The 27114-nt window shown below is 42.3% G+C and overlaps 1 protein-coding gene across 1 annotated transcript in view; it reads left to right on the top strand.

The window, feature by feature from the left end:
• The window catches only part of LOC122791507 (ras-related protein Rab-10-like), a 314823-nt gene that overhangs the window by 60277 nt on the left and 227432 nt on the right, over window positions 1-27114 (top strand). The window contains exon 2 of the mRNA XM_044059249.1: window positions 4072-4132. Coding sequence (XP_043915184.1) covers window positions 4072-4132 — 61 coding nt within the window. The remainder of the gene's footprint in view (window positions 1-4071; window positions 4133-27114) is intronic.

The raw sequence follows: 27114 nt of genomic DNA, 5'->3' as shown, positions 1-27114 counted from the left end.
ATGGTCATGCTGTTGAGGTTATGTATACTACCAGAATGCAAAACAATGACAGATAGTAACAGTATCACCCACAGCACAGTGTCAAACCATGTCATACACACGTAGTTCCAAAATGTGTGTAGTACAATGCATACTGGCCACCAATAGAAACTATGGAGTGTTACTGTGTAACACAGGGCATCTCCCTGCCCATGTGTCCACTATGCATGTACATGCAGACAGTGCACCTCCACCATGTTCACAGATGTACACCTGCGAATCTGTGCTACACACATCCCACATGTACTGTCCACTCTCTAACACATGCTGCCAATACTACACACATCAGCCAAGTGGCACGTGGGCAGACAGTACACTATTGGAACTAACACTAGTGTAAACAATACTACATTGACAATCATAGCTTTAATGCATCATGCCTGCTCAGCTACACCTTCAAGGATATCATTATACTCTACTGCTGACAACATGCTAACAAACATGCTAGCATTACTATGCTGCTGTAAAGTCACCCTGTGCATCAGCACCATGGTAACCTGTTCCTGCATCAATGTTACAGATGACAGGAGGTGGCACAGGTGTCATCATATGCACAGGGTGTGTTGTTGGTTTGCCAGAGACCTACATTGAGCCATACAATCGACATGTGTGTGTGTGTGTGTGTGTGTGTGTGTGTGTGAGGGCCAAGAGTACTGCTATGGGCCAGTGTTGATGTAATGTGTGTGGGTATGTGTTAGCCCTAGGTGTCTGTTTTATGTGTGTGTGTGTCTGCATGCACACAGTTCCACCATGTGGCTGCCATATATGGGGGTTTGTGGGACAGCCACAGACTGTACCTGCCAGGCTTTACAGATCACAGTCTCTGGCCACGGACATGGTACCTGTGCCTGGCAGGTGTGCTACTGACAGTATCAGGTACTAAGCCAGACTGGGTACTATCCTCAGAAGTGGACAGATGTTCACTGGACCCAGGTCCCTGCTGGAACTGTCCAGAGCCACGTGCACGTGGTCTTCTAGGACGGTCTATGGACAGCCCTCCCCCAACATTGCTGGGGCTGGTACTGGCACTACGGGAGCGGCTGTGACTTAAGGAACATCCGTGGCGACTGCCAGCTGCAGATGTTGCTGGCATACGTCCACGTCGACGTCTCAACCGTCCAGCACTGTCCTGACACATGGACACGACATTGCGGAGGACAGCTAATGTCTCACCCCGTCTATCAGTGACCTCATTGTAATTATGGATGGCACCTGCTAGGTCATGGATGCTGTCAATTACAGCGGTATTATGTGCCCTCTGTGCCCTTAGTCCCTGTCTGGTGTACTGTTCCCTACGTGCCTCCTTGACAGCCTGGAACATGCGTGAGGTTGTAAGACCTGTGGCACGTCTGCCAGGGGGATGATGAGCAGCAGTGCTCTGACAAGAACCCCTGGATATCTGCCTATGTGGTACCCTTCCAGACATCTGGGTATGGCTGCTGTGTTGGGTTGCATGTGCCACAGATACCACACTGTCCTGGCCAATGCCGACTGTACACTGTCCCTCAGCTAAGGGCATTGGTGATGGATGTATTGGCAGTATGACTGTGTGGATGGATGGGGTGGAAACTTGTGTTCTGTCGATTGTTGGCCCAATGACAGACCCTGGCAAACATGCCTGTGCCTCAACACACCTATCCTCATCATCACTATTTTGCTCAGTGTTCTGTCGATTGTTGGCCCAATGACAGACCCTGGCAAACATGCCTGTGCCTCAACACACCTATCCTCATCATCACTATTTTGCTCAGTGACATCAGGTTCCCTGGTGCAGTGAACCAGTCCAACCTCAGCACCTGTGAGAGGAAGACAAGAAACGCACTTTACGACCTGTACATGATGTTGGAACACATGCACACAAATACATTCCTCACTTAAACAGACACACACACACACACACCACCAGCAATCCAGAACATACTCAATAGCGGTTGATGGTGGGGTACAGTATCACAAGCCAAACAGTCATATCACACGTGTCAGCATGCAGGACGTGTGTTGCTCAACAGCATGCAGTGCGAGTGTAGGCTGTCCTTGCTAATAACAGTATACATGACTTTGATGCATGTGTGTTGTTGTTCAGTGATTGGCCTCACCCAGGAACGCAATGTGTACATGTTCACAACATTGCTGTGCAAGTATCGAAAGCTCTGCAATGTCCTGTGCACCATCACTCACAGGTATACATACCATGGCTGCATGTGTATCTGTGTGTCACATAGATATCCATTTCTGATTAGAGCATCTGTGTCTTTAGCAGATAAATGTGGACACAGGTTTAGCACATGCATGCTATGTATACACACAGGATGAGTGGTGCATGTATACCTGATGGAATACCATTGCTCAATATAGCCATATACAGAGGTTATGGTGAGTGTAGGACATATTGTGTACATGCCAGTGCCAGCCATAACATGGCATGCTACAACACAACTTCAACATTAAACATCACACATACCCAATGTGTTTCATGTGACCTATACACTCCATAGCATTACAAGACATATATGTTGTACAAATGGTGATTGCTATGCATATTGTGTATAGGTGCATATGTTTGCACACACACAACAGTGAGGTGCATAGCAATGAATGCTATGTGTAGTACTGTGGTTACTGTAACTGGATGGGGTGTAGTACCATGCATTCCCTTCCCAGTCACTGAGAGGCTGTCATCCTCCTTTGAACTTGCATGGGTCTGTCTCCACCAGGGTTGGACCCACAACACTGTTCAACTCCATGGACTGTAGTCACACCCATTTGGCATGTATGCAGCTATTTGTAGCTGGTTGCCAGTGTGCCCAAGTGGTCCTGCCCATTACATAAATACTGTCAGGTTCCCCCATACACCCAATCACTAGGAGACTCCTCTGAATTTTTCCACTGCTGACAGCATTTCAGGGTCCCAGACCACACCAGCAGTGCTGTTTCTGCTCAGCTGCACCACTTTACCCCATTCACTGCTGGTTTGCACCACTACCCAGCATCCTCTTCTCAATACCCAGCTACAGCACTCCATTCTCATCTGCACACTGGCACACTCCCCCTTACTTGGGACATCCATGACCTTGGATACCCTTATGTCTTCCACACACTGGCACCCTTCCCCCTTCTTGGGACATCCATGACCTTAGATACCCTTATGTCTTCCACTCCTGGCAGGAACCTCACCACCTCTGACCCAGGGATCACAAACGCTCACGCCAGGTACCTCTGCCACCCATCCGCAAATACCTGCATTATTGCCTAGATGACCCAGGGATCACAAACTCTCACGACAGGTACCTCTGCCACCCATCTGCAAATACCTGCATAATTGCCTAGGGGTCCAAACCAGTAAACATATGTATGTATGTATATATATATATATATATATATATATATATATATATATATATATAAACACAACCACACCAGTCTCAATAACACACACTACCTCTATGAGGTAGTTTGCAACTTTTACTAGACAGCTGCACTTTGAATGTATCTGCTCCTCTCCATCCTGCTCTCCCTGCCCAACAACACCATCTCAACCCTGGCTGCTGACCACTGCTGCATCCTCTAAGAAAACTAAAATTAGGAGAAATAAGGCGGGGGTTATGCTTGTGCTGTCGTCATTCAGAATGGTGTACACTTAGTATAGGAATTAATAAATCCAGGCCAAAGTTAATTAAAATTCCATGTAAAGCATTGCCACATGCTCTTTATTAGTGCTTACCCTTGCATTTACATCCTGAATGTACAGTAGAGTTTTACAGTTATAACTTTGTGACTATAAAAAGCTTACATTTAAAATTATAGGTATTTAATTAAAAGAGACAGACTGTCATTTTAACTTTCCAGTACTTGTAGCATGTAATATAGTGAAAATCACTGTATGTTTATATCTGTCTTTATGTATTTATATAAAAAAATCAGATAGTTTAAGTTAAGGTCTTAATAAAACTCCATTTAATTTAAAATCATACAGTACTGTGTATATTTCATTTTTAGATGTTTCTGTATTTAAGTGATCATTTTCTCTTGTAGGTATTGATTTTAAAGTAAAAACAATAACAATTGATGGCATAGCAGTTAAACTCCAAATATGGTAAGTCACTTTGATATTATAAAATGTTTAATAATGCTACAAATGTTTATTTCATATATGCATGTTTCGTCAGCTTTCAGAATCTGAGAGAAAATTTCAAGAGAAATGGATAAGTTGTCTGAGCATGGAGTGGGAAAAACTGTATCAAAGTGTTGGAATGAATGTGTCAGACTGATTTGGGAAATGAAGGCTGGAGTGACCCCTGCCTGTCCTTTTCGCAGACTGAAAATAATTTACCATGATTATAGCCAAAATCAGACTTCATTTATGATACAGCTGCAAAAAAATCTGTATCTCTCTTTCTCAAGACAGGATATACTATCAAAACCAAAAACCACATGACAGAGCTGCAGCACAGGAAATATAATGTTTATTGTATTTGTTTTTTGGGGTAAAGCACTGATCTCCATGGACCTTTTTACGCTCAGCCCGACTATTCTGTCCGATTAAGTGATTTGCTCAGAGTCGCACAGTCAGTCAATGGAGACTGAGGGAATGAAACCTTGCACCTGTGGACCACAGGAAATGGGTTATTAACAGCTCATTGATGCGCTAAGCCAAGCCAACTGCTAGACTAGTTTAGGTGCTTTCATCCAAAGTTGTAACAGACATCAGACATACAGTTAAGTCAGTGGAGACTGAGGGCATTGAACCTTAGGTTCATAGGTTCATACTAGGCTATCTGCCCTAGGGCATTTATAAGCCTAGCCAGAGTGTGTTTGGCTTTCCCCACCCATTTTAAATTAATTTTGCTATGCCCTTTTTCGAAGTTAGTATACTGTGCCTCTGTCTAACAGTGACACAGAAGTGATACCCGGGGTAAACCTACAATCTCCCATCCACTCATCAAGATTCCTCTTGAAGAGAGTCAATGAGGGACTCTGCCTAACCTGGACTGGGATTTTATTCCAGAGTGAAGGGAGCCGCTGGATTATGAATCTGTCCCTCCAGCATGTCCTATTTATTTCAGTGCTGAGGTTCAAGTCTCTCGAGCGCGTAGCTCGATGGGATTTGGATTTTCTGAGGTGCAGCATGTCCATTAGTTCCAGGTTGGACATGGCTTTATACGTCAGGCACAGATCACCTCTGAGCAGGTGGTATACCACTGAGTAGAGCTGGAGTTTCTTTAACCGGGCAGCATATGGCATCTGTTTGAGCCCTTTGATCCTCTTGGTGAGGTACTTTTGGGGTCTTTCCAGTTGCTGCAGGTGTCTGGTAAGGTACATTCCAAAAGGGGCATTGTACTCAATTATGGGCCTGATGAAGGATGAGTAAAGAGGTACGATGACCTCCCCTGATCTAGATGTGAATCCCTTCATGATTAGGTGGGCTATATAAAATGTTTTTCTAACCACTTTGGTCACGTGGTTGTCAAATGAGAGATTGCTATCAACTTGGGTCCCCAGGTCCCTAATTACTTCTTCTGTACTTAATGGATTACCACCTATGTGGTAATTTGTGGGCACTTTGTTTTGCCAAAGGGATGACTATACACTTTTGGCGTTTAGCTTGAGGCCATGGCTCTGGCACCAGTTGTCTGTTTCTATGAGGTCCTTTTGGAGGATGCTTGTGTCGGCTGGAGTGTCGATTATGGCGCCCAGTTTGCAGTCATCTGCAAACTTGGTCAGCCACAGTCCTTCTGTGTTGGCCTGTACCTCCGAGAAATATATACCGAACAAGAGAGGTCCCAGGACTGAGCCTTGTGGGACGCCACTTGTAACTGGTTTGGAGTCTGACATGGCTCCAGCAATTCTAACCATGTGGGTTCTGTCCTTGATCCAGTTTGCAACCCATCTAGTGACATAGGGGTTTATGTTTAAGCTGGTGAGCTTATCTATAATGCCCGAGTTGGGTATTGTATCGAAGGCTTTTGCGAGGTCCAGGTAGGCTGTGTGGACCACCTTCCCCTCGTCAATGGCCTTGGTGACTGTTTCAAAGAAATTGACCAGGTTTAAGAGGCAGGATCTGCCCTTAACAAAGCCGAACTGGGTAGGATCCAGTGTCTGTAGGTCCCCAATATCTTTATTTATGAGGTCCATGATGATCCTTTCCATAGCTATGCAGACCAAGCTAGTCAGGCTTATGGGGCGATAGTTTCCAGGATCCGTTGAGGCACCACCTTTGTGGAGAGGGACCACTGTTGCTGTACGCCACTCTTTGGGTACATATCCTGTAGTAAGGCTGAGATTGAACAGTAGTTTTATGTTTGGGTTTAGCTCTTCTTGGAGTTCATGTAGGACACAGCCCGGGACACCTTCTGGTCCCATTGATGCTGTGTTTTTTGCTTTGGAGAGGACAGCTCTTACCTGAGCATCTGAGATGTCAGGGGGGCAGCACTCTGCTGGGATAGATATTTGCCCTTTTGGTGGGGGGGGGGTTTGCGCTGAACCTGTCAGCTAGGATGTTGGCAATGTCTGTGGGTTTGGTGTATTTTTTGTCATTTTGGACTATTTCTGAACATATCTGGGAATTCCCACCCAGGTTCCTAACATAACTAAAGAAAGCCTTGTGATTATCCTTGATGTCCTGTGCAATTTTTCTCTCGAAGCTGGCCTTAGATGATTTTATGAGTGCCCGTAGTTTTTTGCTAATACTGATCAGAGATGCCTTCCCTTTTTGGGATTTTGCTTTATCATGTAGTAGCTTCCTCCTTCTATTGTATAGTTTGTTTATGGCTGGGGTCCACCAGACAGGACGTCTGCCTTTGGAGGATTGGGACTTGGTTTTATTTGGGATTGCATGATCCATGCATTCCTGAAGGTGTTCATAGAATGCATTTATAAAGGATTCTGCGGTCTAGGCTGTATTTTCCACAGGCCCGTGGGGCTTTGAAGGATTCCACCTCGGTTTTGAGGAGTGTGAAATTTGCATTAGAGAAGTTTTTCACTCTGGTTTTCAGGGCAGGGGGTGGAGTCGGGATGTGAATATCCAGTGAGATTAGTTTATGGTCTGATCTTACCAATGAGGGATACACTTCTGGTCTGGAGCATAGAGTCCCCATGTTGGTGATGATCAGGCCCAGTATGTTTTCCCCTCTTGTGGGAGTGGTAACAAGTTGTTCCATAGCATTTGAGTTTATAAATTCTAGGAACCTTTGGGCTAGGGTGTTGGAGCTAGAGTAATGCTCCCAGTCTATGTTTGGGTAGTTGAAGTCGCCCAATATAATGGTGTTTGGAGAGACCTTCATATTTTCCAGTGTTCTCAGAAAGGCCGAGTGGGGTTCCTGGGTTTGGGAGGGTGGTCTGTAGCAGGCTATAAACTGGAAGGCAGTTTTACCCACTGTTAGTTGCACATGGATAGTCTCTGATGCTTAGTGCTGTGCCACCAACCTGGAGGTGTGGGTATCTTTGAATATTGATACTCCCCCTCCTTTTGTGGTTTGGTCCAAGTTTTGGGGCTGGAAAGCATGGTATGAGGTATAACCTGGTAGTGCTGGGGTGCTTTCGGGAGCCTTGAACCAGGTTTCTGTTACTGCACAGATATTGATGTTCTCCATGCTAAGGAGAGTTTCGAGTGCGTGCATCTGGAGGTTTAGACTTCTGGCGTTGAGTAGCATTGCTCTTAGTTTCTTATCCCTTGTGATACCTATGGAGGTGGGTTTGTCTTTGGAGCCTTGCCTAAAAAAGGCATTATGGGGGTCGCAAGAGCCTTTGCCAATATCCGAAAGCCCAGGGTGACAGGTGCAAGCCGTCCCTAGCGAAGCATCGTGGCTTGTCGAGCATGTCATCCCAAGCTGACGGGCATTGGATCCCCTTTGAATGACACCAGTACTTAAGCCAATTTTTGAAATTGATCATCTTGTCTTCATGTTGTGGCATCATTCTTGATGAGGGTAAGATGCTACTCAAGGTCAGTGTCATACCGGCCTGGGCTACATGCTCAGAGAGCTCCTCTATGTCTCTTTTCATGTAGTCCAGGGAGGTAAGTCTCAGGTCATTCACACCAGCATGGACAATGACAGAGTCATATTTGTACTTGCCTTGGAGTGACCTGAGTGCTTGTGTTATGTGGTGGATCCTAGCACCCGAAAGGCAGCTCACTGTGACCTTCTCCTTGTTCAGCCTGGTGAGTGGGACGTCAGTGTGCCTGACGATAGAGTCACCTATTACAAGTGTATCAGGTGTGTTGTTTAGCTTTAAGGGCTGTGACTGTTTGGCACACTGGCTTTGTGAGCTATGTGTTGCACGTGTTTTGTTTTGGGGTAGCGGTTGCTTGGGTGTCTGCTTTGGAGGTCTCTGCTGCTTAGTCAGATTTTTATTTAGAGCCTCAGAGTATGTTTTTGTGTGTTTGTGTTTGGTTTGCTTTCGTGGTAGGTCTATGTGAGACTGGAATTGTAGTGAGTGTGGTTTCCTTCTCCTCCTGACTGTTTTCGCCAGTACTGAGTTGAGAGAGCTTAGCCTCCAGTATGGCTATATGGTTGCATCTCTCACATGTGTTGGAATTTGTTGGGAGGAGGAGAGGGTTGTCTGTGTACATGAGGCAGTTGTAACATTGCCTCAAGATTCCCAGATTCACCAGTTGGACCGGAGAGGAGATTGACAACTGACCTTTGGACATGCTAGAATAGTATTGGGAATTCCTTTATAATTGAAAAAAAGGGCTAGTGGGAACAAGGTACTCAAGGGAGTTTGTGAGGGTGTAGTGCTTTTAATTTTTAGTGCTGACTTATATAATTGCTTTAGTGAGCAAGTGCCAGGTAACTTAAATGCAAACAGGTAACTTAAATGCAAAAACGACAAACAGTAACTTTCTTTCAAGTGAAACAAGGAAATAAGTACAGTAAGCAATGCAGATATCACTAGGGATCCACAGAAGCGCTGAAAAGCCATGTTTTAGGTTGAATTAGCGTTTCAGGGAAATAACAAGCAAACAAACAACAAGCATACAAACAAAGCTAGATTCAGCAGGTCTGGATCTAGTCTATGCTACAGCAAACAAGGTGTACCAATTTCAGTAAGAAACAGTTCAAATATGCAGGCACTAATAAGTCTTTAACCAGAAATTCCCAGCTCAGAAGGGCAGAGTCCAGCCTCTCCTCCCACAAGAGTGCAGACCACGAACCTTCTTAATGTAAAATAACTGGTCTGAAGCCCAAGTGCTTAAACCAGAACTAATACACTTTTAGAATAACAGACACTGAGCCCTCAATCAGCAGTTCCCAACTTAGAAGGATGTAAGTTACCTGTCCTGCCACCACAGTGCAGGCCACAAACCTTCCTAATGTAAAACAACTGGTCTGAAGCCCAAGTGCTTAATCCAAAAGACTTAGAATGATAGCTACACTTTAGTCTTGTAAGACTGTCTCAACACACAGGTTGCACTTTAAAATGTTAAAAGAGGCAAAAGCAAAATAAGGTAATAAAGTAGGAAGAAACACAAATACAGTAAGGCAGAAATTTTTTTTTTTTTTTGAGATAGAGGAAACAGAGCAGATTAAGAGCAGATTAAGATACTATAGAGGAATGCCCTTCCCAAGTGCTCTCTCTGTACACTGCAGAGGAGATGGGACTGGTAAGAGTATCCAAAATCAAAATATGATCTCACTGTACTCAGTTGAGTGAGCGAATGAGATAGGTCCAGGAGGAGTGTGCAAAGAGAGATTTACAGCAGGGGCGGGCAGTTCCAAAGCCACCCAAGATTAACACCACAGCAAGAAACAGGGAGGGGGGTGGGGAACTACTGCAGAGATTCAGAGACACACACAATATTTACTGAATGCAAGACACACTATATTTACTCACTCAAATCTTAAATAAGTGCAGAAAATATACTTAAATCAGCTTATGTCCACATGTTCCTTGACCACAGGAAATAAGTTAGTAACTGCTCCTTAATCCTCTAAGCCAGGTCAACTGCTAGACTAGTTTAACTGCTTTCATCCATCCAAAATCTTAACAGACATCATGTTTTGAAGAAGTCTGTTAAGATTTGAGACAAAAGCTATTAAACATTGCCTGTGCTGCAGCTCTATTATGTGTTTTCCTTCTTTTACACAGCATTGGCATTCTTTTTGTGGTTTTACAGGATATAAACTCCGTGATGTATGTATAGTCACAAGTCTGTGTCACTCTGCCAGCCCAGCTATCTGGAATTTTGTAAACAATTCTGTCATTTGTGAATATTAATATGATTTATACAGAACTGTATGTTATGTACTGAGCTTCAAGAAGGGTAACCACAGCATACCCTGCTGAAACATAGAAGATTAACCTGCAAAACCTAAGAATAGGTGACGTGAAGTTACTTATAGCTGGGCCATAAACAAAAGATATTCTCTCTCAGTTTCAATTCAACAGCAGACACAATGTCTAGAGCTAGAAGTTTTTCTATTGTCTTAAAAGAAAAGTAATTACTAGGTTTGAAATGTAAAGTGCTTTATGACTTCCAAGATCTGGCAAACATCTGAGGGATGTGTATTTTTAACAGAGATGTTAAAATTCTATTAGTTTCTGTTTTAGCCTCGGAACTGAAGTTAGGTAACAAAAATCCAGGCCAACCCAGCAGTAAAATGTGATATTAATTTAAGAACTCTCTCAGCGAGAGACTGTGCATTTTGTATTTTGTCTTTGACTTGGAAACATCCACTCATCATCATCATCTGCACTTGCCTGGCTGTAAGTAATACTTGGGGCATAGTATCTCTCTTAGATATAGATAGAAATAGTAATGATTAGTTTAGATGTTTTCTGTATTTATTTGAGACTGTCCTGCAATATTGTTTTAAAATATTTCTTGTGATTTTGAGCACTGAAGTAACTGTGTTTGTTTTCTGAGTATTGTCTTGTTCTTTTATTTATTGTTAAATATATTTAAACCTATCTTGGTGGCTGATATTTGTGAGACATATTTAAGCTGTTGAGTACTTGCATATGTATATGGTGACACTGTACAGGCCACTCCAATATCCTTGCTTCGTCAAAACTGCCATTTGGATTAATTACACAGTAGGATTGAACACCCTTTGTAAGTGCCTTATAGTAGCTGATAAGGGTGGTTGGTGGCAGCTAGAACTACCTTATAGTCTTGGCAAAAGGGGACATAGCTAGTAAACCTGTGCCAGCCTTTCCTAGGTGTGTGTGTGTGTGTGTGTGTGTGTGCGTCAAATCTCAGTGTATGTGTGTGTCAGCTACTTTGGCAGGGGCATGAAGCACTGGTTGGACAGAGAGGATGCTGGAGGTCTTGGCTTGGCCACTCGGCTAACCCTATAGCTGTGCCAATGGGGAGTGTTATTGGGGCTTTGGAGAAAGTGGGAGAAACCAGCCCCAGACTGACTGTGATCTCTGTGTGCTGTTAAGGAAAATTGCACTTTACTGTGTGTGTACTTGTCATCCTCCCTGTGTGTACGCCCCCTAGCTGTTGCCAGTGGTGAGGATTGAGACTCCTTGATTACTGGGGCAGTGCAGGGGTGTCACAGTGTGATTATGTACTGTTTTGTAGTGCTGCATTTTACTTTACAGCATTTCACAGCTGAACTTACTGACTTTAACTGGGTAGATGGACTAGATGAAGAGAGACTTTTGAGTTGTAGGTCAAGTTAAAGACAGAAAGAGGAGTTATACTATTAAGTAATTATAAAAGAATCATGTTGTTCACATTTTTAATAGGTATTTTTTTGAATAAAGTGATATCTGACAAGCATTTGCCTGCGTACTTATTGGACACTCACCTTGTAGTAACAGTTTTCTCATTGGTTATAGTACTGCATCATATTTAAATAGTGGTGTATCTGTGTAATTTTCATACCCTCAAAAAACACAAGCCAAAGTGTTAGACTTGAGCATGTCACAACTGATTATTTTTTAAACTGAACTAATATTAGATGTTTATCTTGATGAGTTTCCATGGACTGTTTTTTTTTCTTACATTAGGCATCCTTGGTCGACTTACATGTGCAAGTAAACATTAAACCTGCCTCTGCCTCTGTTTACACCCAACATAAAATAGTTCCCCATCCCCACAGCTACCTATCGGTTAAACACTTTTCCAAACCATTATCCTATACTCTCCACCTTTTCGACATCCCTAACTTCCCTTTTGCCTGTCGGCTCCATTTAACTAAAACGTATTATTCTTTATTCAAACTCTTCTCTTTTCTAAATACCTTCTCTAAACTTCTACCCCAAAAAAAAAATGTTTTAAATGTAACTATTTCTTTGACTGCATGCTTAAGTCTTTTCTCATATTTCCAACATGTTAACTATTATGATATGTGAATACATAATTATTTAATGTTGTTAATACCAGAAATTAGCACCTCAGAATGTGATTTTGTATTTTTTTTTGTTTGTATATTGTATCTGTATTTTTTTAATTCTAATTGTATAATATTTTTGAAAGCTTTTCTCCCTGGGCCTCTGCTGAAAGAGGGCTAGTTTTACCTCAGTTAGACTTTCCTGGTTAACAAATGTAAAATAAATAAATAATTAAAGCCCATCTGTGGATTCTTGATGTCATTAAAGCAATTGGGCCATTACCTTTACTGACATTACCTTGAATTTTTTTGTTTATTTAACATTTGTTGACCGAGCCTATTTTCAGCGGAGGTCCACAGAGAAATGCTCCAGATGCACCTGCCCCTAATATGAAGTACAAGCCCCATATATCCCCCAACTTTATATATACCAACTCTGAGGTCATACCAAGTAGAAGGGAGAAATCTCCCTAAAAAGTGAACCATTGCTGGCGCACACTTAGCAATCACACTGGCAATAATTTCCTATGGAGAAAAACATTCAGCCTTACGCCATTTGACTTTTTATGTGCCCTACTGAAACTCGAGGAATTTTATCCTGAGATTGTATAGGGAAGCCTTCTGAATTTCCTTTAACTATCTTGAGTGCAGATCTACAGTGATGTACTTCATGTTGATCACTGCTGCAGTAGCCTTAGCTGTATGGGTTATGTACTGCCAAGGATGTACTAGACAGACAGCTTCCAAAGATTCAGGGCACTTTTCCTGCACCCAAACTGTCAGCTCAAGCTGAGGTGACTGAAAGACGAGTTTAGGATCAAAGCTCTTCAGGGCTTTACTGTCACCGAAGAGTACGCTCCTCTGAGGCTTTTTGAGGATTGATGGTCAGCTTTTGCTTTCCTTAGCTGGGCAGGTAAGTTCTTTTTGGGGAAAAAACTTACATTTTCTTATTTTTTTTACTGACTTTCCTCTTCAAGAAAGTTTTTTAAAGCTAGGAGCATTGTGTTTTAGCAGATTGTCTTGAGACTGTAAAGTACTCTTACATGTAGCACTTGTTGTTTATGTCAGTTTTAAAGTAATATTATCTAATTGATAAACTATTTTCTGTGGATAAATTGTTTATTTTAAAGTTGTTGGGCTGCCATAGTGTTTTGAAAGTGCTTTTTGCTGTCTTTTATTATGTGGACTGGAAACTTTACTAGCATTGCTGCTTGTTTTCCTCAGGATGGAGGCACGGTTTTTGCCTTGACCATGGAACAGATTGTCACTCCCATGGCTAGTCCTTCTCCCAGCCACAAAAAGAAAAAGTTAAGTAAACAGTCTTTGCCACCACAACAGACTAGCAGTTTGTGACAGCCAGGGATGGGTGACTGCTGTGGCCATTGGTTGTACCTCAGACCACTCATCTTTTTCCCTAGATCTCTGTAGTGTAGTATCTGCAGCCACTTTGGATGAGGGGGGGTTGCTGTTTCCTCTGCGGCTTTTGGAGTCCTCTCAGTGGGCAACAGGAGAATCACTCTCGTTGGTTCTGGGAGAGGGAAAAGAGAATGTTTCCCTGTTGTCAGAATGCTCGCCCATCCCAGGGAAAATAGCAGCTGCATTAGTAACACAGTTGGCCCCATTTTTCTTGTCAAAAAGAAACTGAATACCAAGCATGCATTTACTCCTGCTCAAATATATTTGGATTGGAGTAGTTTACTGGGACTGGCTTGGGGTTTGATTTAGGTTATTGATTCTTCTTGTAGAGTAGTCTCTGGTAAATAAGAAAAAAAGAAAAAGGATGTCTCTGTTCCTGAAGAGATTTAAGAACAGGAAGATGCAGAGATGGATTCTGAATTTTGTCCTCAGGCTTTTGTACTTAAAACTCTGCTTAGTAGACCTTTTACTTTGGCAGTATATCTTGAGAATCAACGACTTAAAACTTTTTGCGAAAGATTCTATTGAAGAACCTTCCCACCCTGAGGGACAGCCATCATGGAAGAAGGCCAAGAAGCCTAGGTCAGAATCTTCCACTGTTCAGCCTCCACTGGACAGTTCTCCTGAGGCGAGTGAATACCTGGAGGTTCGCCCAGTTTTGTTGTCTGATTCCTGTGCTGCTACCGGGTTGGAGGCTGGCAGGGATTCCGGCTTTAAGCTTGTCAAAGGAGGCTTTGCAGATGTCCGTGTTGAATGTTCAGAGGAACCATGGTTGATCATTTCTGAGGGTCCTAGGAATGTTTCTCGGATTTTAATCGGAGAAGAAGTCTTTACTACTACTATTGAATGCCATCCAGGGTCGGAGCCTTCCATGTTTTGTAAGGCAGATGTCCCTTTAAAGAAAAAACAGAAAACTAAACGTGTTTCTACTGCCCCTAAGGATCCACAGAGTGAATGGCAGGCCTTCACTCAGGATTTGTTTAGTGCTTTGATGTCATTGAAACTTCCTTAGGGTATTTTGGTTCCAGCTCCCCCTTGGTCCTCCACTCCCTGTAAAAGACCCAGGGAACAGCATTCTTCTGAGGAGGAGTTAGATTCTAGCGAGGAATCCCTTGCTTACACTTCTCAGAATCTTTGCCCTTTGGACTGTTGGTCAGATAATCTACCAGTCCTGATACTCCTTTGGAAGAGATTTCTTTTGGGGACACAATCTCCAGGATGATGGTGTTCTTTAAATGAGATTGTGCTCAGGTCTCTTGAGAGGTACTGTGAGTTTCCACATATGGAATCTCCTAAACCTTCTGCTGTTCCTCCTGTTTGTCGGCTTTGTTGGATGCATTTGCCAGTGCCTCTAAAAGCTTCAGATTCTCAGCTCCCTACTTCCAAGAAACCTGATAGGTTTTGTAGGGTACATAAGGACAGTGAATTTTTGTACAGGTGTCCTGCTGTTGCTCCCTCAGTGGTGTCTGTAGTCTGTGACAAGACCTCTCAATTGCTTTCTTTGCCCAAGTTACTGCCGTCTGATAAAGACAGCAGAACCATGGAAGGGCAAGGTAAGAACATTTACACCTCAGCTATCTTGGCTTTTAGGGATGTTAATGATCAGACCCATATGTCCAGGTATGTGTTGGCTCTCCTATCCCAGGCTTGGCAGGTTATTTCTGATCTTTCAGACTCTGAGGGCAAAACTTCTGTTCTTTCCCTGTTAGGGACTTCCACCCAGGTGGCTCATCATTCCATTAAGTATAATTATGATGCAGCAGATGCTTCTTCTAGGGCTGCTGCTTTTGGGTCAGTGATGAGGAGGTATTCTTGGCTTCAGCTTCAACCTTTGCTTGTTGATATCAAAGATATGCTGATGGATACCCCTCTTGATAATAAATACTTGTTTGTTGAAGCTGCTGCTCATTTAAGTCCCTTCAGGATAAGGAAAAGGCCTTACAGGAACTCAAAAGTGTGTTTCTCCTTTTCCTAAATTTAAGAGAAACTAATCCAATAAGCCAGCCTTTGTTTGCAGGCAATCTCGCCCTCCACATAAGGGGGGAAAGGGTAGCAAGCAGGCTCCTCCTGCTAAGGCTATATAGACTTCAGGTCCTTAGAAGTCTTCCTTTCCAGATAAGCCAGGTGCTGTCTAACTATCCTGTTCTTCCCAGCCACTTTCCTCTTTCTCTTCACCTCTCTTTCTCTCTTCCTGTTTGACTAAAGATTACACAGGATTCCTGAGTTCTGTCCATCATTTGCTGGGGTATTTCATGGTTTGGAAATCCCTCCCCCCCTTTTATGGGTATTCTCAGCCCCCTTGGGACCAACTCTCCTTTTTCCCCAGAGGTGCTTTGGGACTGTTTTGACTCAGGGGTACTATTCAACAGGTGAGTGTGTCCCAGAGGGGGAGTGGGGTTTACTCCAGGATGTTTTTAGTACCCAGAAAGGAGGGTACTTGGAGACCAATTCTAGACCTGTTTCATCTAAACACTTTTCTGAAGGTGTCCACTTTTTGAATGTTGCTCCTTCAGACTTTGTTCCTTCTTTTCCTTTCTCAGGCTTATATGGTGTCTCTGGATCTCAAGGATGCTTATCTCCATATTCCAATCTATCCCCTTTTCAGGAAGTTTTTGAATTTTGGTGTTGCTTCCAGGCATTTTCAGTTCTCTGCTCTGCCCTTTGGCCTTTCTGCTGCCCAACGGGTATTCACCAAATGCCTTGCTCCTGTGATTGCTTTTTGTAGGCTTCAGGGGATCCAAGTATTTCCCTACTTGGATAATCTGTTTCAGGCATCCTGTTGCAAAATTTCCATTTTGCCATTTCTCTTCTTCAGAGCCTGGGGTTTACAATAAACTTCAAAAAGTCTTCTCCGATTCCTTCTCAGGACCATGTTGTTCTGGGTTACAGGATTCAGACAGTGCCTTTGCTGGCATCCCTGCCAAGGCCTTGACCCTCCTCTCCTTCTTTCAAACTCTTCTTCCTCTGACTTCCATTACAGACAGGGAGTTTCTGAGAGCTTTGGGTTTCATGGCATCCACCATCCCTGTGCTCCTTCTGGCCAAGCTTCACATGAAGAATTTTCAGTGGTTCCTGAAGTCAGTTTGGCTTCAGCATGCTTATCCCCTAGAATCTGAAGTTCCTCTTCTACCTTGTCTCTAGAAGGAACTCCACTGGTGGATCCAGCAGTTGTCCTTAAATGCAGGGCTCCCTTTTCATTCCCCTCTTCCCTCTCAGCAGCTGTTCACAGACACTTCAGATATGGGATGGGCTGCAGCTTTTGGCTTCCTAAATGTGCAGGGGGTGTGGTATCCTTTTCAACAGAAGGAGCACATCAGTATCAAAGACATGAGCGCCCTTCTGTCGGCCCTTCAGGCTTTTCATCCTCTTTTTTCCCCCAGGACCTCTCAAGGTGTTTACTTACCAAATCACTGTATTGTTGTCTGTAAACAAACAAGGGAGAACAAGATCTCTTCTTTGCTGGTTGGCACTCCTGGTATGGGATCTTGCTGTTCAGTATCAAGTGACTCTTCAGGCAGTTTACATTCCCTGAGGTTGAAACATTGTGGCAGACACTCTGAGCAGGTCCTTAACTCAATCTCACGAATGGATGCTTCACAGCGATGTGTTTCTGGACATTGTCTACCAGTGGGGTACTCCTCAGATAGATCTGTTTGCCTTCTCACTGAACAGACAACGTCCTGTATTTTGTGCCAGAGTCCCAGGTCCTCTGGTGTGGAAGGTGGATGCCCTCTCTTTTTCTTGGAAGGAGATGTTTCTTTATGCTTTCACCTCCCCTTCCCCTCATTCCAGAAGTCCTGTTCAAAATTCAACAGGATGCCCCCAAAATATTGCTGGTGACTCCCTTTTGGCCGAGAGAGCATTGGTTCCCTCTTTTGCATTTAGCCAAGGGCAGTCATCATAACTTACCTCACAGGGTAGACCTACTCACACAAAACAAGGGATCTCTCATCCATCCCCACCTGTCAACTCATTAATTGACTCTGTGGGTGATAGGATTTTGATTCCACAGACACCTTTTTTCCTGAGGACATGCTTAGGGTCCTGCTGGCAGTCAGGAAACCCAATACTAGGAAGTCCTACTTATCCAATTGGAAGGGTTTTTTTTCTGTTTGGTGTCTTTCTTTTAACCTGAATCAACTTTCTGTGGATGTTCTTTTGGTTCTGTTTTATCTGTGTGAATTGCTCAATGCTGTGTTGGCTTATTCTTCTGTTAAGGCCCACTTATCAGCTATCTCTGCTTGTCTGCTTTTTTCTCCTCCTTTCGTTTCCAGGTTTGAAGCTAAAGAATTCCTTAAAGGTGTCCTTCATATTAGGCCTCCCAGGAAGCCTGCTCCTCCTCCTGGGATCTTACTTTTGTTTTGGAGAAATTGACTCTGGCACCTTTTGAACCTGCAGCTTCAGTTTCTTTGCAACGTTGCTCTTGGAAGAGTGTTCTTTTGTTAGCCCTTACTTCTGCCAGATGGATGTCTGAGCGTCAAGCCCTTATGGCTTGTGCTCCTTGTTTTGTGTTTCATAAGGACAGGATGTTCTTGCGTACTAATCCTTTTATGCCCAAGGTGGTGAACTAATTGTCCTTTAATCAGTCTTCATTTGCCTACTTTTTTCCCTTCTCCGCAATCTGGTAGCAAAATGGTGCTGCACACATTGGATGGGCATAGACAACTCAGATTTTATTGAGATAAGACTAAAACTACTAGGAAATCTGTTCAGCTCTTTGTTTCCTTTCATTCCAGATCCTTGGGAGTAGCTGTATCCAAGCAGACTATTTCTTCTTGGATTTCAAAATCTATTTCTTTTTGTTATTGGAAGGAGCCTTCCTTTTTCTGTAAAGGCTCATTGTAGTAGAGCTGTGGCTTCTTCTGTTGCGTTTTTCAAGGGTTTGCATTTTAACTATTCTTGAGACAACTACCTGGACGTCTATGCATACTTTTACCAAGCACTACAAGTTGGATGGAATTTCCAGAGCTAGAGCTGGTTTTGCTAGAGCCGTCCTTCATGGCTTCCTAGAGAGCTGTGCTGGCCCTTCCTCCTCCCAAGTTTCTTCCTGAGCTTTGGCACTCTCCCTAATGTTAATGAATACTGCAACAGTGAGATGGAAGGACATAGTACAGTTGTGTGATATCTTATAATGTTAGATGGGGTCTATAGCACATTGTTGAACTTGTATAAGTTTGAACGATTTTTTTTTTCCCCAGGGAAAAAAAATCGGTGAGCCGTTTTTGGGGCTTTGCTATTTCCTCCACTGTGGTGCAATCTCAGAGTTGGTATATTTAAGTAGGGGGGTGTGGGGGGCACAGCCCCCCCATGTTGGAGGGTGTGGGGAGTGAAATCCCCCACTTTAGTTTCAGTTTAAGGGGTTTTTTTTTTGTTTGTTTTTTTGTTAGGGAACAGCGACCCCCCCCGGGGGGGGGGGGGATCACTGTTTTGTGTGTTCGTTATTGTGCGGTTTCGGACTTTTGGGTTCGATATTACATCATTCGAACTTATACAAGTTTGATGTGATATAGACCCCGTTAGACGTCCTTCTCTTCACTGTTGTAGGATTTACTCCCTCCTTCCTCCCCTAGTCCATTTCTCTTCTGGATGTACTGGTTACCTCTTGGTTTTCCTTGGACTGGTATTCCTACTGGGACTTTCAGTTCTGAGGATGGTACATCCAGATGTCACATTTATGCCCTATGCTACATGAGTAGCATATGTGTGATGTGCGGCGTACCTTAAAGCAACCTAAGGCTTTGGTTTACTGGCCATACATTGGGCAGCCATAGGCGGGGATCTCTAGTGTTATCAATACTGTGACAGTGAAGAGAAGGACATCTACCATTATGCTAAGATTTTGCACAATTGTAATTTTCTTCTTGTGAAGAAAAGTCTGCTTTAAATAACTTGCTTTCTTCTATTGCACAGGTCGCTACTCATTGTTTGCAGTGTGTCTGAGTCTGTTGATACTATGGTTTCAAGGAGGTTTGCTTAGCTGCATTCTCAGAACCTTCCAAATGATGTTAAAAATGAGATTTTATTTTCTCCCTTGGATAGAGATTTAATGTTTTCCCCCTCTGCTGCAGAGGTAATCAAAAGGTGTGATGAAAGGGGAATCTATAAGATTTTTAAGCCCTCCTTTTTCAAATTATCCAAAGGATTTTCTTTCTGCTCATCCAGTTTTGGCAAAACAGAATAAACAGTCTCAACAGAATTTAGGTAAACAGCATTTAAGAAGTGACAAGGAGGTTCCAAAAAGAAATAAAACTGAGGAAAGTCTGACTATTCAAGAGACCTTGTGACCCCTCCCACCCTGTCCCACACTCTGTTCCCGAAAGTCTGAATCTCCATTTTTTTTTCTTTTTGGCAACAGATTGTTTTAGACAAATTGGTTCAGAAAGTCATTCATTAGGGTTACAGATGACAGTGTGAGGAAATTTTCTCCTTCCCAGGGGGTCATTCCTCATCCAGCAGATCAGACTGCTTTGTTCCCACCTGCTGTTCATCACATGCTGTCCCATGGAGTGATAGAAACAGTTCCTCCTTCCCCGGTGGGGAAGGGGTTTTATTCAAAGATGTTCTTAGTCCCAAAGAAAGAAAATGCTTGTAGACCAGTTATGGATCTTTCTTTCCTAAACCTTTTAGTGATGGTGCCCATATTCAAAAGGATGTCACTTCACAACCTGTTGCCTTTTCTTCCTCTTTCAAGTTTCCTGGTAACTCTGGACTTAAAAGATTCTTATTGCATTCCAATTCATCCAGTCTTAAGGTGTTTCTTAAGGTTTTGTGTGTCTAGATCACATTGTCAATTCTCTGCCTTACCCTTTGGACTAGCCACTGGACCAAAAGTGCACACAAAGTGTCAAGCTCCAGTTATAGCTCATTGCAGGCTGCAGGGTACCCACATTTTTGCATATTTAGATGGCTTGCTCATCTTTCAAGAATATTTTTTAAAATGTCAGGAATCTCCATTTTGGGTGAGAGATCTCTTGCACAGGCTGGGATTTGAAAAGAATATTCAAAAGTCCTTCTTTACTCTCACACAGGATTGTGTTCCTGGGATGTCAACTAGACACCTTAGTTCAAAGACCTTTTCTTCCACAGGAAAATAAATAGATCTTTATTTAAATTAATTTCAAAGGTTTTCTCTCAGACTTCAGTGACTGCGAGGGAATACCTCAGGATTTTGGATTTTGTGGCATCTATGATTCTCATGTTACGCCTGGCAAGACTCTGCATGAGAAAGGTACGGTGGTATCTCTAATCTATTTGGTCCCAGTACCAACACCCTTTGTCTTTTCAGATCCCAGTACTGGGGTTTGTCAGAAGAGAATTCATTTAGTGGAGACAGCATATATCCTTAAATCAAGGTTTCCCCTTCTCCCTCCCTGCTCCAAAGCAGTCAGTCCCATGCAGATGCTTCAGACTTTGCTTGATAATTAATTTCAGGAGAGATAGAAGTGCAGGGAGTGTGGGACACCAAGGGCAGATACAAGCAGATGGATATCAAGGAGATGCTTGCCCTGATCAAGGCACTCAACTCATCTTTGGTTACTGAGACCTCAAGTGGTTACAGACAATACCACAGTAATGTGGTACAGCAACAGGTAAGGGGGAACCAGGTTATACCCCCTTTGCAGACTAGCCATGTTCACTTGGGATATAGTTTCACAGTACAGTCTCACTCTACAGGCATTTTACATTCCATCAGAGCAAAACTGTGTGGCAGATGAACTGAGCAGGACCAGGGCAGACCCTCACAAATGGAAACTAGATCCGGGAGTCTTTCAAGATTTGATACATCTGTGGGGAGTACCTGAAGTAGACGTCGTTGCCTCCTCTTTAAACAATTAACTGGCAAAATTTTGTTCCAGGACTCTATGCAAGAAGGCCTGGAAGACCGATGCCTTTTTGTTTCTTTGAACAGGAGTGTTCCTCTACTTTGCACCCTTTCTACTAATATCCAGGGTATTTCTGAAGATTCAGAAGGAATCCCCCAAGATCATTGTGATGACTCATTACTGGCCAATGCAACTGTGGTTCTCCCTTCTGTTGGAAATGGTCAGGGGAAATTACCACAAGCTTCTTCACAGCATGGATCTACTCACACAAGAACAGGGGTATTTGATACACTCCAACATTAATCACCTTCATTTGACTGCCTGGTTGATAATTTTTTTTAGGCACCTATTTTCTGAGGATGTGCAGTAGGTACTAATGGAGGCAATAAAACCTGGGACTAAAAAATTATATATTAGGAAATGGAAAATGTTTTGTAGTTTGTGTGAACAACATAACCAGCACCCATTCAGGGCTAGTTGTTCTCTGGTTTTACAATATTTGTGTTACTATTCTACGGCCTTTCTTATTCCTCTGTAAATCATCATTTATTGACCATTTCAACATGTCTGCTCATGGATCCTCCTCTTTCAAAGAAGTTGCATGTCAAAATGTTCTTGAAAGGGGGTTTGCATAAAGATCCTCCAAGTAAACTGTGGCCTCTCCTTGGGATCTTAATTTTCTGTTAGAAAAGCTATCATTTGCTCCATATGAACCAGCTAATCTGGCTAAGTTGAGGTTCTTAACATGGAAAACAGTTGTATTGATTGCTCTGACCTCTGCAAGAAGGGTATCTGAGTAGCATGCTCTTATGGTGAATCAACCATACCTCATTTTCCAAAAGGACAGGGTTTCTTTGAGAACTAATCCTTCTTTTATGCCTCAAGTGGTAGAGTTTATTGTATGTCAAATTATCCATCTCCCTGTTTTCTTTCTTGAACCTAAAAATGAGGTTGAAAGAATACTTCATACCTTGGATGTCCACAGACAACTCTGGTAGTATCTAGATGGAACTACATTTTACAGATCATCTGATCAAGTGTTCATTTCTTGTAAAGGTAAAAAGGAGCAACTGGTGTCAAATCAGATTATTTCCAAATGGTTGTCTAAGGCTATTACCTTTTTGCTATATTCAGCATAACAAAATCTATTACAGGCAGGGCCGAGGCCCATTCTGCAAGGACCTTGGCTTCTTTTATGGCTTTTTGGAAAGGGTTGGATTCTAGAAGTAAAAGTGCTACTTAGCCCTCTGTGTACATACTTTTACAAAGCAGTTTAAAGCTGGATTCCTTCTCTAGGTCTAGATCATTTTTGATAAGACTATTTTCCAGGAGTTCCCGGACCCATCTCCTTCCACCTCCCAAATATATTTACCCATGGTAGTCTACCCATTATAGCTGAGACTACTGTAGCAGTGATCAGTATGAAGAACATAGTGATCACTGCTGCAGTGATCAGTATGAAGAACATAGTGCAGCTGTGCAAGTTGAATTTACCATAACTGTAGATGTTCAAATGATCACTGCTGCAGTGGTCACTCCCTCCCTCCCTCCATTCCCCTTTTTTGGTGTGTTTTTTATGCCAGGGTGTGGAGATTTATTTTTTCAGGGCTCAGTCTCCCCGTCTCTGCTCACAGGAAAGCCTTGAAGGGCTTTGTGCCCACACTTGTCTTTCAGTCAGCTCAGCTTGATTGACAGTTTGGGTGCATGGAAGGTGCCCTGAAGCTTTGGAAGCTGGCCAGCTGTTACATCCTTGACAGGATGTAATCCATATAACTAAGGCTACTTCAGTAGTGGTCATTCAAACATCTGCTATGGTAAGTTCAACTTGCACAACTGTACTTTCCACATTCCTCACGAAACACTTTCTTACGCAAATCAATCACTTTTTGTACAGATTTTAAACATGTTACATGTGTTTCGTCCAAAACTTGATTCATATTTTGCTTTTTGTAGCATATTGTAGTCAATGTGTCATCTAATACAAAATCTGACATTACAGAAAAAGACTTTAAAACAGATTTATAGGTTTCTTTTATTTTTCTGGTAAATTAGCATTTCTCCTTGAAGTGGATAGTCACAAAAAATGAAATTTGCTGTTTTTTAATCATTCAGAAACCACCAAGAAGCATGTAAAAAAAAACCAAAGTTTTTTTACATGGCTGGTTAAATACTGTTCTGTATTTAGTAGCTTTATTATGAAGCTCTTAGGACTGTACAACAAAAGAGGATTAAGCATTGTTTAATATTTCCTATTTTATTATAAAGTGTATTTGTGCATTAACAGATGCTTGGTATGTTAATCATGGGCTTACTCTCAGTGCTACAAAGATGCATACAGAGAGAGACGGTCATAAAATACCTGTATCTGCAGGTAGAAACGAAAGCCATGTGGAAGAAAGATACCCAGACAGTTCCAGTAGTAGTAGAAGCAACTGGTCTTATAAAAAAGTATTTACAATCGTATTTAGACATGTTACCAATTCATGTACCACCATACGAATTGCAGAAGGAGTCATTACTGGGCATGTTGCGGGTGCTCCGAAGAGCACTTTTGGCTAACGTCAAAGAGTGAAACAATACTAATTTCATGAACTTTAATCGCACTTTGACTTAGGAATGGGGTCCATTCCCATCATGGTATTAGAAACCCAAAAGACTTGGAGAAATTTAAAAAAAAAAAAAACCTAAAAAATGCAATATAGTTTACTTTGGTTCATCCTCCATAACCACGTAGATAGCACTACACTGAAATGTGATGCAGTCATAGCATTTTGCTTAAATTTGATGCAGTCATCAAAGACTTGGGTACCTGTGTTGATAACCAATTCTGCTTTGCCCATCATATCTCTATCATGTTTAGAGTATCCTTCTGCTTTGCACAAGTTTATCTTCATGGTATCTCTTCAAGGTCCGGAGAAGTTACAGTTCCATTTTACTCTTCCCTTATTAGGTCCACCATTTAATATAACATTTCCTGCAGCATATCCCTCATTAAACACCTAAACCAAGTCAATGGATATCTGCATTTTTTTCACCAAAAAGATCTCTGGTCTTAGTACCCTTGGCAGAAAGTACAGAGCTTGTATTCTATAGGCTATAACGACTTCTACAGAGTGATTTCTTGTGCTGTGAATGACACCACATTCTTTGAGCTCTTCTCATAAATAGAGACATTGGTAAAGCAAAGTCCCACTTCAGAGACATAAACTTATACTACTTCATTGACAATACCAGCTGTCAGGTACTTATCTTAGTGTAGCCCCCTTTTCTGGAATAGAATTGCCTTACATAACAGTGAATTTCCGTAGTAAACTTTAAAGCCAGTGTGGATGACTGAGTGGTCATAAATATTCACCTGGAATATAAAAGTAGAATATACCTAATGGATGACACCTTTAATATCCTAGCAATATTTGGGAATGTGACTTAACTTCTCATTTGGCAGTAAGCCAATTTAGAACCTATGACTTTCTTTGTAAGTGGAGCAGTAACTTTAATTCTGTTCAAAATGTTAAGAAATTTCAGCATGCCTTCTTTGTGTCCCTAATTCTTGGTTAGTGACTGTCATTGTGCCGTTATGTTGGAGTATTTCATATCATAAATTGACTTATTTGCAGACATAATTGCATCTGCATAATTATTGAGGTGGAGCCGTAAAGGTGATATACCTAAAATTTGATGTGAAAATGTTAATCACTTATAAATTCGCCATTTCTTAAACTGCCCCTGAATAAGTAGTATTCAGCTACCACCTCGAGTGACTGACATACCTGCCTTAGTGTAAAAACTGTCCCAGTCACAGTTCTTCTCTTGAGTTACTTGTTTATGCTTGGTCGGCTATTGTAGCACACAAATTAGAAATGTGTTTCCTGTTTGGGACAGATTTTTCTCCACAGCTGGTAGTTTGGGTGGTGTTTAATGGTTAATGTGAGAATATGAATAGCACCTTTTTAAGTCAGCATTTGGCTGAGAGACATTTCTTGTCCCAGAAGGGGTGAGTCATGTTCATGTGTCTGCTCTATTGCCCTGATGTTTTGTAGGGTTGCCACCTTTTCAAATGGCCACAGTGGGACATTTTTGGGACATGCAGCTGATTTTACAGGCCGACACAAACCCATGGTCAATACAAAGGCTAGAACTTTCCTTTTTTGCCTAAATATAAGCTTATTCTTGTAGCAGTTTAGTTGCTTATCCTGTTTCTTGTAACATGTATGTATTTTAGATACAGAAATAACTATTTTATGCAATTATTGCATTACATATGGGATATAATTATGTCCTACAATCTCAGGACATTTGCCATTTTTAATATTTTTGGTCAGGACATAACCGCCCAAAGAGGGGACTGTCCCTCGCAAAGTGGGACAGGTGGTAACCCTAATGTTTTGGTATCATCAGACTCTACTTAAAGCTGAAACAGTCTGAATTGTTTTACAGGAACCTGTATGTATTTCACATGCTGCATTTCACTAGGAGGTATTTTTAGTTATTTTGTTATTTATTGTATCCTGTTTTTCTCATCACCACTACGCTGTCAGGATTTTTGTTTTATGTTGTGATGCTGCTAGTTCACATATATATCTTTATTTATAACAGGATGAAGTACCTACCAAATTTGTTCACATACAAGGTTCCACATTTTGTTCTCCCAAAATGTTAATCCTGCTCCTACAGCAAACAGATCTTGGTACCCTTGAGTTCCTTCCTGGTAGTCAGCATGAGCTAAGCTCCTTTCTAGCTTCTCATAGCATCAAAATATCGTAAGTAGTGTTGTTTTAATAGCTGATTTTTATTGTTGTCAGTGGATGTCATTACCTTCACTGCTGCAGTATTCTTAACATATGGGGATTCCCCGTGGAAGCCGGATGTCTGGCCAGTCTATCAATGAATCCTGTTGCTTTATAGGTATGCCGAATGTCACCCAAATGCTCCTTGCAAAGCATAGGACTTAAAGGTGACTTTCAGGCATACCATACGTAGAATTTCTTTGCTGCCAGTCCGAACTTTTCATTGCTGGTCTGTTTACCTGTGTTCATTTTCTGCCAGTTGAATGCATTTTTCATTCTCCAGTGACTACCTATGCCTGTTTGCTGACTTATTTGCAGTTGCAGATAAGTGCCCCATAGTTTTTCTTTTTTTTTTTTTTTTTGCCTTTTGTGCTTCTTGGAGTTAATGTCATCCAGGAAGGGTAAATGGCAATGTGGGAGACAGATTCCCAGACCGCCACTACAAGTGTGTTTTTTGTCTAGAGGAGCTTCTCATGACCATATGCCTTGTTCAGTTTGTCAGGAATTCATCCTGAAAACCCTTCACAGTAGACTGTCTACCCTTTTCTTGTATCTAAGAACCAGAGTCTTAAGCTTCTTGCTAAAGATACAATGGAAAAAAATCTCCTGCCCCGGGGGTCAGCCGTTAGGATAGAAGGTGAGAAAGGTATGACCGGATCATTCCACTATCCAGCCTCTGCCAGGTGTTTCTCCTGAGGTCATTACAAACCCGGAGGCTCACCCTACTGTGTTGCTGGATTTCTCTGCCATGACCGTGTTGGAGGC

Source organism: Protopterus annectens, chromosome 17.part0 (assembly GCF_019279795.1).
Source record: "Protopterus annectens isolate FY-2018-M chromosome 17.part0, PAN1.0, whole genome shotgun sequence".
In the NCBI taxonomy this organism is placed as follows: domain Eukaryota; kingdom Metazoa; phylum Chordata; order Ceratodontiformes; family Protopteridae; genus Protopterus; species Protopterus annectens.
This window is presented reverse-complemented; position numbering and strand designations above follow the sequence as displayed.